Source organism: Cupressus sempervirens, chromosome 3, assembly GCF_028749045.1.
Source record: "Cupressus sempervirens isolate cs-2001-9-10 chromosome 3, ASM2874904v1, whole genome shotgun sequence".
Classification (NCBI taxonomy): domain Eukaryota; kingdom Viridiplantae; phylum Streptophyta; class Pinopsida; order Cupressales; family Cupressaceae; genus Cupressus; species Cupressus sempervirens.
The window spans coordinates 273636343-273649348 of NC_143120.1; the positions used below are offsets into that span (position 1 = coordinate 273636343).

The window sequence follows — 13006 nt, forward strand, 5'->3', positions numbered from 1 at the left end:
GAGAACCTAGTACTTGAACACCCTAACTTTGTGCTTATCAAAACCATACATAAAAATTTCAAATCACTCCAAGTTTTTTACAACAGCTTACTTGGCAAGTCACCTACGTATAAGTAAGGTTTCAAGTCCACGTCACCCGTTATGATGCCACATCAACATGCTTTTTTCCAGGTTGTCCAAAATAGATCGAAAAAAAGTGAGACCAATGGTCGTGCATAAAGGGTACGCATAGTTGAATAGCTGATGTGGTATCACATCATTGGTTAATTTTTATAACTAAAGTTACATTTTTTTCAATTTTGGGTAGTTAGCATTGTACTAACAACATTAAAGTCACAAGTATTGGTACAATGTTATCATAAAAATTGGACATTAAGTCAATAAGTGTAGGTATCAAGTGAACAAATCCTATTAAAACTATTAAAACATATTAGTGGTGATTTTTTCTACAACACTTAAGGAGGCATTAGACACACTCATGTGGACTTTCAGAAGAAAGGCGTCTCATGTGCAACACCAGAGGAGACATCAATCACACTCCATGGAGATGTGAAATTTTGGAGGAACAATGTCTAGTTGTGTAAAGGAGGTGGAAACAATGTTGTTATGAGGACAACTTCAGGATTTGCAATCTGAAGTTGGGATGTGAGGGCAACTTTAGGATTAGGATTTGCAATCTGAAGTTGCAGAGAGAAAATCTACTTTCAAAGATTGGTGAAGGAGCTTCATCAAAGTTTCTAGAGGAATAACATTGGTGAAGGCTTTCACTTTTATTGGATTACTGTAATAAGGGGGAATGTTGGACTTATTACTTTAATTAGGTTAGTTTCTAATAAGGGGGAATGTTAGATCTGTTGGATTAATGTAATAAGGTGGGAATGTTAGAGTTATTACATTAATTAGGTTAGTTTCTAATAAGGGGGAATGTTAGATTTGTTGGATTAATGTAATAAGGGGGATTGTTAGATTTATTACATTAATGAGGCCAGTTTCTAAGTTTAGTCTAAATAAATAAATTAGTTAAATATATAGTTACTGGAAGTAGTTTTTGTAAGGGAAAATAAGGCTATATAAAGATACTCAGACATCAATGTAAATATCATTTTAGTATCAATTCTGTTTGTATCCAAATGTATTCAGAAAATCTGAGTCAGTGAAAATAGTCATTTTATGTTAATAGTCATTTTATGTTGCCAAACAGCAAGCTACTGACATGTGGGTATCAAATAAAATTTAAACAACAACTAGAAAGAAACCAACTATCAACGAGGAAATCTTATTCCTCAGCGAGAGGATTAATGGAGCTGTTTTATATAACCGTGACAGATCTGGCATTTCATAAGTAAGAGAATTTGTTGGATTGAATTACTGAAATGACAAAAGAACATTGTTTTCATCTTTTCTTGGAGAAGCTGCAAAATTGATACAACAAAGCGGCAAACGATATTCATAAGCCAGATCAAGCCCGATCTAGCGCAACCAATTTATCAGCTCACATATGGAGCAATTTTACTACCAACTTTTCCATTAGTTTGGTTTCCTGCAATCTTTCCGTATCTCTCCATTCGTCCCAGTAAGAGGCTTGATGTTTCCCATGTTCACCATAGAAATTTGAAAAGCCATGAAAAACGCATTTTGATCATTGCTGAAGAGAGCAATCTGCGCTTCAGTAAAAGCAGCCTCCTTATCGTTTAATAGTGCCTGATCTGAGTGTAGAAGGCCCTTCTGTTCCATTAGATCTTTGAAGTATTTATTGTCAAATACATCAGGGTTGACAACGTCGAAAGGGGAAAGGTTGGAATCCCCAATGCCCTCGTTTCTAGGGCACATTGTCTGGAGAGACTGGGCAAACACAGGATCGATTGTTATTTCCTCATAGATGCGATTTCTGAAAGTGAAACATTGTGCTTGGCCGATTGTATGAGCACCTAATCAAAGATAAAAAGGAAAAGTAAATGGCAAAATATATATCAGTTGCTTGTAGTATATGTACTCATAGGGTCATTTACAAATATCATATAGTATATTAAACTTAAATTAATTTTGACAATTTTAAATATTTCACACTAAGACAAAATTAAACTTAAAAATGCAAACTTAGGTCATAGAAACCAATCGTCGGTGTAGAATATTTAAAGAGAAATACCTGAAAGAGCAACTAGATCGGTGAGAGATAACCCTTGCTTTTGAAACGCTGAAAGGAGGTTTGTAAACCCCATGAAAGGACTCGGAATGTCTTCATTTACCGCTGTTTTGTTTGCGATTCTGCCGTCCCTTCTTCCCAGCATTACTTCCCACCATGGACCTCCCAACTGCAAATTATTTACCATGAATTTCTGTCAGCCATTATTAGGGCGAAAATAAATCTTTAAGCGAGTCTTGAGTTTAAGGAAGAAATATTTACTTGTACAACTGAATCGCGAGCAGCTATTGCTAAGATATCAGCACAAGAAACCACTTCTCTGCAAACATTCTCAATCTGGGCTTTGATATCATCTATAACATCAAAGCCTCTCAATGAATTTCTGTTTGGTCCAGCCTCCTTTTCACTGTCAAAATTGGGGTTAGCATCCAGTAGTACAGAGGCATCGCAGCCCTGCAAGGTTAATGCAAACAATCATTGTTTACGTAGTTTAAACGTTAATCAAAACAAAAAGGAGAAACATATAGTAAAACAGAAAGAGAATAGTTTGAGCTTCCTACATTGACGAAACAGTCGTGAAAGTGAAGGCGCAATAAGGAGGCACCCATGCGTTTATCTTGGGTTACGACTTTCTGTATTATGTCATTCACGATGGGCAGGGCTTGCGGACATGAGTTAGCGTAAAAGGTTGGAGAGAGCTGCTGGGAAGAGACGACACATAGGAGCAGAGCAGTGCATACAAAGCTTGTACTCAGCATTTTTGCAAGAGAAGGCATTTCGTTGTCAACAACACAGCGGATTCAAAGTTTTCGATAGACGAGGAAAGTGAATACGCGGTGTGATTTAATTGTGACGATATACAGAGTTTATATAAGGAATTAAAAGTCCTATATCGTTGTACGGAAAAATCAAAACAATGAGAATTCGACGGATGTTCCGTGCACCCCGATCGGTGAATGCCCATTCTGTTTCGTAACAGATCTCATGTATATTTGCAATTGTATGATGCTATTCATAGCGAGAAGGAGTTCTCGCGATTTGTCTTTTGTATTTTGTACTTGTATTCCAGTAAACAGTCAGAGATGGTTGTTATGATACTTTTGCACACTTAATATGTGTTCGAAAAGGTGAAAAATAAACATATTTTGTTAAATATTTTCTTAAATGAGTATCTTAGTTAAGAAATCGTAGGGAAATGGGCAAAGAATAATCATATTTGTTGTCTAGAAAAATAGGTAGACAATAGTAATATTTGATATTAGAATTTGTAGTTTTTATCAAATTAAAAAAGGATGAAAACTTTTGTAATTTTTTAAAAAATATTTAATTTGCAAATAGATTTTTTTTAAAATCAATATACAAGAAAATAAATCACATTTTATGAAGATATTAAGAATGAATTTAATATGAAATGTCAATAATCAAGAAGATCCTTTTAAGCCTTCTATTATTTCATAGCAAGATCTATCATAGAATGAATCTCTCAATTATTTTTTCTTTGATAACAAGATGGAGTGCCCAAACATTGATGTAGTTATTGGCATAGTTGAATAAATTTCTACTAGTTTGTTGTAATTTAGATTTGTAGAATTTTAATTTTTAAATAAGGTAATAGGGAAAAATAACGTTTACTTAAATGAAAAATATTAAATTACTATGGAGTACCTCTCAAACTTAGCAATTTACAATAAAAAATGGTTTGATTATGCTTACTCATAAGGTTTACCAATGAACCATAGATTCCTAAAAGATAGTGGACAACCATCATATTATAAAGAATATATGTTTCATTTGTGTATGGACTAGTACACTTATCTACACAAAAAAATAATTTAGAACATGTAAGCATGTTGGTAAACAAATTTATCACTGGAAAGATAAGTGGTTTTTCCCAATGGAATGTGTGTGGAAAATCAATTTCTCCAATACTTGGATAGACCCAAGTGGTATATGACCTTCCTCTGCATTAAGAGGGGTAGCTCCTTCATAAGATATAAGTTTTGATTTTTGAACAAAAATGTATTCAAACTTTGAAAGATAGAAATAAAGCTATTGATGACAAATGCATCGAACATCATCAAAGCCTCCCTAGATTAACTTAAACAACAAATAAGAACAATCAATAGCTACGCTTGAAGCCTATCATTAGCACAACATTAATTTAATAATAGCTAAACATTTTCATAATACCATGAAAACACCCATTACAAAAAGGATCAAAATTTTAATAGTTTGGAATAGTAGAAAGAGATCCCAAAATGTGTTTCATTTTATTTTCTTATACCAAGAACATAAGAGAAAATTATGATTACAAGGACAAGATCTGTAAACACTTTGGGAATATAAGAGGAGTAACTGAGAGGGGGAGGTTGACTCAGTTACCAATAAAATAAATCCTAGATCCCTTAGATGTCAATACAAATCAAAACTCTGATTAAATTGGATTCTGCTACAACTTGGTAAACATACATGCACTCAATTTACACTAGCAAATGTTATAACTTGGTAAACACTGAAATAATTTGATTTTGCCACATATGTCCTTCACTCCATTTGTGAACTTTTAAGCTTCTTCTACCATTCTTCTTACCCATGCCTCTACCATAATTCTATGATACTTTTATTTGTTAACATTTTACACCACAATATATAGTCAAGAATACCTTCAAGACATGTTAGACCCAATGAAGTTATTATTTCCCTGAGTGTTAGAGGAACTACTAACCGAGTTAATGTAAGACACCAACATTTCAACCTGTTCCTTGATATACTCCTTTGATCTCTTTTCTCTCTTGTGCCTTTGTAATATATGTGCCATGGATAACTCAAATTCTTGAAAATCTTCTTCTGTAGTTGATGGGTCAAGATCAACTTTTCTCAAAGGTAAATATGATCTTGAGGCTTCTTCTATGTTCTTCTCTATTATAGGTCAAACTATCTCTACACATAAATTTATTGAAGCTTCATTGATGGCCAACCTAGACATCACCTTGGTTCTCTTCACTTTAGGCAATTTTTGGAGAAAACCATAAATCACATCTAATGGAGGCCAAACCACTTGGACTACCTTCTTCTTCTTTTTAAGATTCACTAATAACCATGAAGGTGTAGAATTTTTTGATCATACCTATGTATTGTCTTCTTGAAGCTCACTAATTACCATTAAATCCTTCATGTTGGATAATTGATTATCCACCCATGTGATGTTGATTAATGATATCTCAAGAGAAGAAAAACCATGAAGAGAAGCTACTATTGTCAAAAAAGAAGTAACTAGGATAGATTGTTCAAAAATTTTAGGGGAATTTGAAATACTTTCATTGGGTCTATTTTCTCTCGTATTTACCTTTCCATCTTTATCTTTCATCTTTGACATCTTTCTCTTGACTGTGAATTCAACTTCATGTGCTTTGGATAAATCAGTTGGATAATTGAGATCTTCATTACCACCATTACTATTAGAATTCAATTGTTACATTTTCTCATTTGAGGTCACTTTAGGTTCCATAAAAAATGATTTGTTTTGATTGTTGTTTCTTCTGGTAGGATTAACCCCTTTACTTTGAGGTCTTCTAGCTATATTATCTATCTTAATTTTTCCTACCCATTCCTCCATTCTCTTGATGACATAGGTCATTCTTCCCTTCAAATTTTTCAATTCTTGAATAAACTAATCAATTAGTGAGAGTTCCAACAACTCAATCTTCTCATGGTAGAAATGATCAATGAATGAACATTTGTCATCTTCTATGCTTGTCACATCAATCTCTACTTTGAAATCTACCACTTTCCTTATGGTGGGGCTCATTCAGTCTCATTTCTTGACTTCAAAATCACTCTCAAAATCTTCCTAAAACTCTTCTAGAGTTGGAAAGTGACCAAGGCTAGGAGGTAGTTTTAGTTCATTGACTACATAATTGTTACTATCATAAGGGTACTACATAGTATAAGGATACAAATTGAAGTTTCACACTTGTAATTCCCAATGCCAATAGGGAAAGGAATCTCATCTACCCTCATGTTTTTGCATAGCCTATAAATCTAACCAATCTACCTATACATCTCAATCAGCACAAGTTTATCAAACACAAACCTAAGTACCATGACGAGGTTTCCATCATTAAGATGCCAATTGAATATAAGTGAATTTCAGGAACTATATGAAGTAACTTAGATATTTTTGGACTATTACCATTGTTTCTAGTGATATTCTCACTCTTATGTTTCCTTAAATTTTTCTAGTTGTTAACATAGTGAATGCATCATTCACTATTCTGAAAGGATATAGGCTACTCTCATACTATAGATGAGGGAGGTGATTCTAAATAAGAGCCACATCATCATTTATAACCTATCTGTTAAGCTCAAACCAAATTTTCATATTTTCTATAGCATAGAAGAGGTAAGAACTCATACAAAATTAACTATTAGTTTCGAACTCTACAAGTTGTTTATGAATTTTATCGCTGATAAGATCTACCCAGTCAATGTGTTATTTTCCTTTGCTAGTCATGTTGATAAATAGAAACATCTTGCCTTGAAGCTTAGTCGTGTCCTTGAGTCCCATTATTATACTCAGAAGGATTACCATGATTTTCCACATCTTCCTATAATTATGACCTATGGATTGACTTCTCTATTTGAGATTCACTTCTCCTTGGCTGTACAAACCATGACCTAACAATAGTGTTCAAGCATTGAGTTTGATTTGCAACATAATAGTCCTTTACCATTCTTATGTATACACACCAACATATTATTCTCTGATAGGAAAACAAAAATCTATGGCAATAGAAATAGGATCCAATTGAACTATCACCTTATTATTTATTGCAATCACTTCTCTAGTGTTTGGGCTATAAGCCTTCATACATTCCAACACTAGATTAGGATACTATGCTGAGATGGGATGACCTCCAACTCAAGCTAATTTGATTTCCAATATCTTTGTAGCTAAGGGGGTATTGTCACCACATTCAAGAGATGACCAAAAATATTGTAGGCTCATGCTTCCTAGGATGGTGTCACTAATATCAGGAAGAGTAGTTTGCAAGATAGGAGCATAATTAGATCTTTGATATTTATATTTTATCTTTTAATTGTATGATGTTTTCTTCAATTGCTTCTTTCAATGGAAATAAAAAACACCCTCTAGTACACATTGATCATTCTTAAATTCTACATTTGTGACTATAGTTGTACACATGGACATGCTGAGTGGTTGCATTTGTTGTTTGGGAATTTTTTGAAATAATGAACGAGCATCCCCTATATAGTGATAGATTAAAAAATATTTCACATATCATGAGGATTCCCTTGCTATATACTTTTCTTGGGTGGCTACAAGGTGTAATAGTTACCTCACCGAATCTCAATTAAAGAAAAACATAGATTATATAGCACCATATGCAAGGTACCTAGTTGAATCAGTGATTTCTATAGAAGTCATTCTGTAGATATTCAATATCCTGCCACCTCTTTATATTGCTACCATGATTTCTATAGGAGTCATTCCGTAGATATTTTGCTAATGAATCAAGAGTTGAGTAATGCCTCTTAAGTAATCAACAATAACTAATGTCAATTTGGATATATATATTATGGGAATTATAGAAGACACAAACATGATTGATGCACATTTCATCAAACAGATCACATGCAAAGTCCTTCTTATAATACTAATATCAGAGACTATTTTTCCTTGCAAGATTTATTGTAGACAAGAAGTATTTGTTGGAAAATATTATTCAATTGTATGTTTTCATTGATGTTATAAAAATGTTAGTATTAATCGAGAAATGGAGAATTTATAGTATTGACCAAGCATATTCAATATTAACTGAGCAGTTAGGTAATGCAAATAATTCAGTGTTAATTGAACAATCAGTTAATAAAGGATATATTTCTTATAGTGTTAACTGAGTGGTTAGGTATCAAAGGACACCCAATGTTAATTGAGCATTCAATCCTAGTATTGACTGAGTGATAGTAGAATACACTTGTCTAATAATTAACTCTTTGAGGCTGACTATTTGGATGTTTATTGATTATTTGAAAGGGTATTCAAGAGGATGTCTCAAAGACTATGATATATAAGAAAGGTCAAGTAGTGAGGATAAAATATAAAGTGGAATATGGAATAAAATTGATTTTTGAGCTAAGGAAAAATAAGAGCAGGATAGTGTGGAAGATAAGCTGCAAAGAATATTCTAATTAGTAAGGATCCCAAGGTCAAGAAAGAACAAAGATATGAATCTACAAAGATAGTTGCTTCATAAATCAGGTCAAACTATTGTTATGTTAACCATTTTAGTACTAAAGAAATATCTTAATAGAGTTGACTTAACAGTCATATTGTAAATACTCTAACAAGGTGATATTTGAAGATTGAAGTGTGTGAAGACCTCTAACTGGGTCACTTCTATTAGGGTGATCTAAATCCTCTAACAAGGACATACTTAACAGTATGTTTTATAACCTTTAATAGGGCTGGTGCCTAACAAGACTCGCTTTAGAAGAGTAAAAATTATTGTGACTAGTTGCATGGTGGTTTCCCCAATTGGGTTTCCATGTTAATAAGAAATTGGGTTTCCACGTTAAGAACAAAGATGGTGCTTTTCCCAAATTGGGTTTGTTGCAAATAATATTCTAATTAGCAAGGATCCCAAGGTCAAGGAAGAACAAAGATTCAAATATGCAAAGATAGTTGCTTCATAAATAGGTCAAACTATTGTTATGTTAACCATTGTAGTACTAAAGAAATCTCCTAATAGAGTTGACTTAATAGTCATATTGTAAATACTATAACAAGATGACATTTCAAAATTGAAGTATTTGAAGACCTCTAACCAGTTCACTCCTAATAAGGTGGTTTAAATCCTCTAACAAGGTCATACTTAATAGTATGTTTTATAACCTTTAACAGGGCTGATGCCTAACAAGAGTCACTTTAGAAGAGTAAAAATTATTGTGACTAGTTGCATGGTGGTTTTCCCAAATTGGGTTTCCACATTAAATCTTGGTGTCATTTGTGCTCATGTTATTTTCTTTATGCTTTATATTTCTGTAACTAAGTTAGTAAAGGTTAAAATGGATGAATATTCATAAGATTTCTTTGTTAACTGAGTGACAGTTAAAACTTAGTTACAATTGAGCTTGATAGTTTTGCATTATCAGTAAAATGTTTGATATGACATCTAAGGAGAAGGAATTTCTTTATGGTAACTAATTCACCCATCCCCTCTTAGTTACTCTCTTTATTTTCAATAGTTGCTATTAGATCATTTAGTTCTTGCAGCAAAGGTTTCAAGGACCTATGCTAAAGATCAATATGTCATATATAAGGGAGATACCCAAGCTTAATAGAGATAAATTTTCATCATGACAAGAACTAATGAAGCTACACCTATCAATCATTAGTGATATTGGTCTATTCTACTTGGAGAATATATATGTGCCACAAGGACTACAAAGATAAAAGATAAAGACATGAAATCTTGTTACATTGCTAAAGATTATGATCATAATGATAATGAAGTAGCTTACATTGTTGTTAAGGATGAACTTGATAATGAGGAAAATGAAAAGATTGCACTTATTGTTCATGTTATAAAAATATATAAATGAATCATAGATAGTGGTCATTCTCATCACATGACTAGTGAAAAACATAAGTTTGAATATTTAGAACACTATGATGTTGGAAGTGTTAGACTTGGAAACAATGAACCATGTTATGTAAAAGGAAAAGGAATCATAGCATTAACTGAAGGAATAAAATGTAAAAAAAGTCTACCATGTTGAAGGATTAAGACATAATCTACTCACAACTAAACAATACATTATACAAGGTAGATTTTGTGAATGTAAAAGATAAACTATTGGATAGAAAAGGAAACCTAGTTGGGACTAGAAATTAGACAAAATGGTAACTTTTTTACCTAAATCTCATTGAAATTACATGTTTATTAGCTCAAATAGAAAAAAATTGGCTGTCATAAAAGGATGTGTCATCTTAACTTTGATAACCTAGTTACCATATGAAAGAATAAAAGAGTAAGAGGCATACCAAATCTAAAGAAACCTGAGAAGAACATGTATAAACAACGCCAAATTGAAAAGATGAGTAAAAGAAATTTTAGAAGTAGTTCTTTTAACTATGAAGAATTTTTGGAACTACTTCATATAGATCTTTGTGGACCAATAGGCATATAAAGCTACAATGGAGGCATATATTTCATTCTATTTTGTTGGTGATTATTCTAGGATGACGACTGTAATATTCTTAAAAGATAAATCTGATTCTTTTCAAAAGTTCAAATAGTATTTGTCTAGAGTGTGAAAGAAATATGTAAGAATATGAAATCCCTAAGATTATATAGAGGAGGAGAAAGCATCTCAAATAAATTCAATAAATTTGCAATGAAAGAGGAATCAAAAGATAGGTATCAATAAAGAAAGATTTAAGACTTGCAAAATATGTCAGAAGACATCATGCTCCTAAACAAATAATTGGAGGAGAGATAGAAGGTATATTAACAAGGGAAAAATTAAAAGGTACATGTTTTCTTAGTGAATTTTGTAATACCCCAAAATTGGCTCATTGCCATTATACCAATTCTGGTCTATTTTTAACCAATCCTAAAGACCTATTCTAATAGGCAGTTCTCATTCTGCTATTCCCTACTTGTCTTAATTGTCAGATGCAGAAAACTCTAATCTGCATTCATCATATTTCTTGTTTAATTCCTATAGTATGTACTCATATTAGTCACATTAAACCTACTTGATTTAATTATAATTTAATTATTAAGTATTTATACTTTAATTAAATTAAATTATATCCTAAGGGTAATGGACTATGGAATTAAATTTATTTAATTTAATAAATACGCCTATCCTGATTAATTAAATGTAATTATTTAATTAAATGGGAAAGTTATTTCTAATTAATTAAATGAAATTATTTAATTAAATGGAGTACTTACTTCTAATTAATTAAACAAAGTTATTTAATTAAATGGGAAGCCATTCCTAATTAATTAAATGAAGTTATTTAATTAAATAAGAAAAGTGTCTCTAATTAATTAAAGATTATTTAATCAAATAGAAAAAGTAATTATGAGAGCATATCTCATTTTATTGAATTAAATATCTCAACAAAATCTCTCTTCAGTTCAAAATGGGAAATTTCCAGTTCACTATTGATCAAAAATGAGTTAAATCAGTTAACTCCTTTTTCTACTCAAATTAAATCATTTAACTCCTTATTTTACTCAAATTAAATTTGTTAACTCCATTTAATTTGGGAATCTCCCTTTATGACTGAACCTCATCTTCAATCCTGACCGTTGATCTGAATTGATCTCAACCGTGTTAGAATCTGATAAGATTAATAACCCAGAAAACTAGTGCAAAGAATAAATATCTAAACTATGAATGCAAATGATACAAAATCAAAATAGCATCATAGAGTTAGTCTCCAAGAGAGTAATGCAAATGCTGGAAGCAAAATAGCATTAAGAGGATGCAAAAACAAGAGATACAAATACAAGCCAGGTAGCATGCTTATATAGGCTAGGAAGAGGGAGGAGGTGGCAACACCAACCAATGAGGAGCAACCATCTATCGGACTAAAGATAGCAAAGTATCTTCCCAAGATAGCTAATGGATGCTCACATGTAGGAAGGTGACACCTCACAACCATTCACCTAATAAGACATGCTTTATTAACCTAAGCAAGATTATTAAAAGTGTAGGAAAATCCTAGCAAAATAGGAAAAATAAAAAAACTACACTAACACCCCCCCCATAAGCGAAGCTTAGGTGGATGTAGAAATGGGTCCCGGAAACAAGGCCTGATCAGGTACCCAATACAAGAAAAAGAACTAGATGAAGGAAACTAAGCCTCCAATCTAAGAAATGTCTCAAAGAGAGGAACAAAAAAGAGCATGAAGCATCTCTGAAGCATGAAGCTACAAACACTGTCAGAAGAAACTGTTGGAATCCCCACTGAAATAGTGCATGACCAGGTAGAGAAGACAAAGTCTGAAGAGCTGATCAATCGAAGAGGTGACCTCCAAAGGTAGGAATGAATGAGTGTCTATATAGTAGATGAACCATCTCACTAAAATGCATAGGTGCCTAGCCACTGCATCCGCCTAGTACATAGGAACAAAAATTGAATACGTAGATCACTCAACCGAACCAAGGAAGCAATAGAGCCAATAGGTGAACCCCCCCATAATGTTGAACATGGAGAGGGGTGATAGGAACACTGAAATGCAATGCCAAAAACATCTGCAAGAAGAAGAATCAGAAACACCAACAGTGCAATAGAAGTACAAGCATAGGATAAAGGGCGGTGTCACCGACACACTGCATGGGCTAATGTCGTGGAAGAAAAATTCACTTGACAAAGGTGGATGAGCAAAAAATGGCAAAACATCATGACCCCCCATGGCAATTTATAACTGAGTGTAAGTACAAACAAACACAAGGTGTACAAGATCCCAGCTACGCAAAAGCAAGCAGTTTATCTCAGTGCATTTACAGAAAAAGGAATGCAATAGAATAGAAGCATACAATGCTCAGAAGTTAGAAAGAAGAGTGAGCCAAAAGAAAAGAAGAAGAGATTCCAAGACTTGTAGAATCCAAGTAATCCCCCAGAGTGCTAAAGGTGCAAAACTTGAAGGAGAAATAACCTGGAGCAAAATCTGGATAAAAGACCTCTGCAACTGAATAACTCACAGAACTAGCTTTCCAACAATATCTGGCGGGCCCATAAAAGAGTCCGAATGAGTGAGATATGGCTCTCGGAAGGTAAAATAGAACATCTGGCTTTGACTACCAAAATAGGCAACC

At 33.0% G+C, this 13006-nt stretch overlaps 1 protein-coding gene across 1 annotated transcript; it reads right to left on the reverse strand.

Annotated features, from left to right (window-relative positions):
- Window positions 1-1527: 1527 nt before the first annotated feature.
- On the reverse strand, window positions 1528-2919 carry LOC149565988 (peroxidase P7-like). Its single transcript, XM_089816422.1, has 4 exons — window positions 2704-2919; window positions 2405-2596; window positions 2147-2312; window positions 1528-1928 (listed from the first exon to the last, which is right to left on the reverse strand). Exons 1-4 carry the CDS (start codon window positions 2917-2919, stop codon window positions 1528-1530), a joined length of 975 nt encoding a protein of 324 aa, XP_089672548.1.
- Between the last annotated feature and the right edge of the window lie 10087 nt (window positions 2920-13006).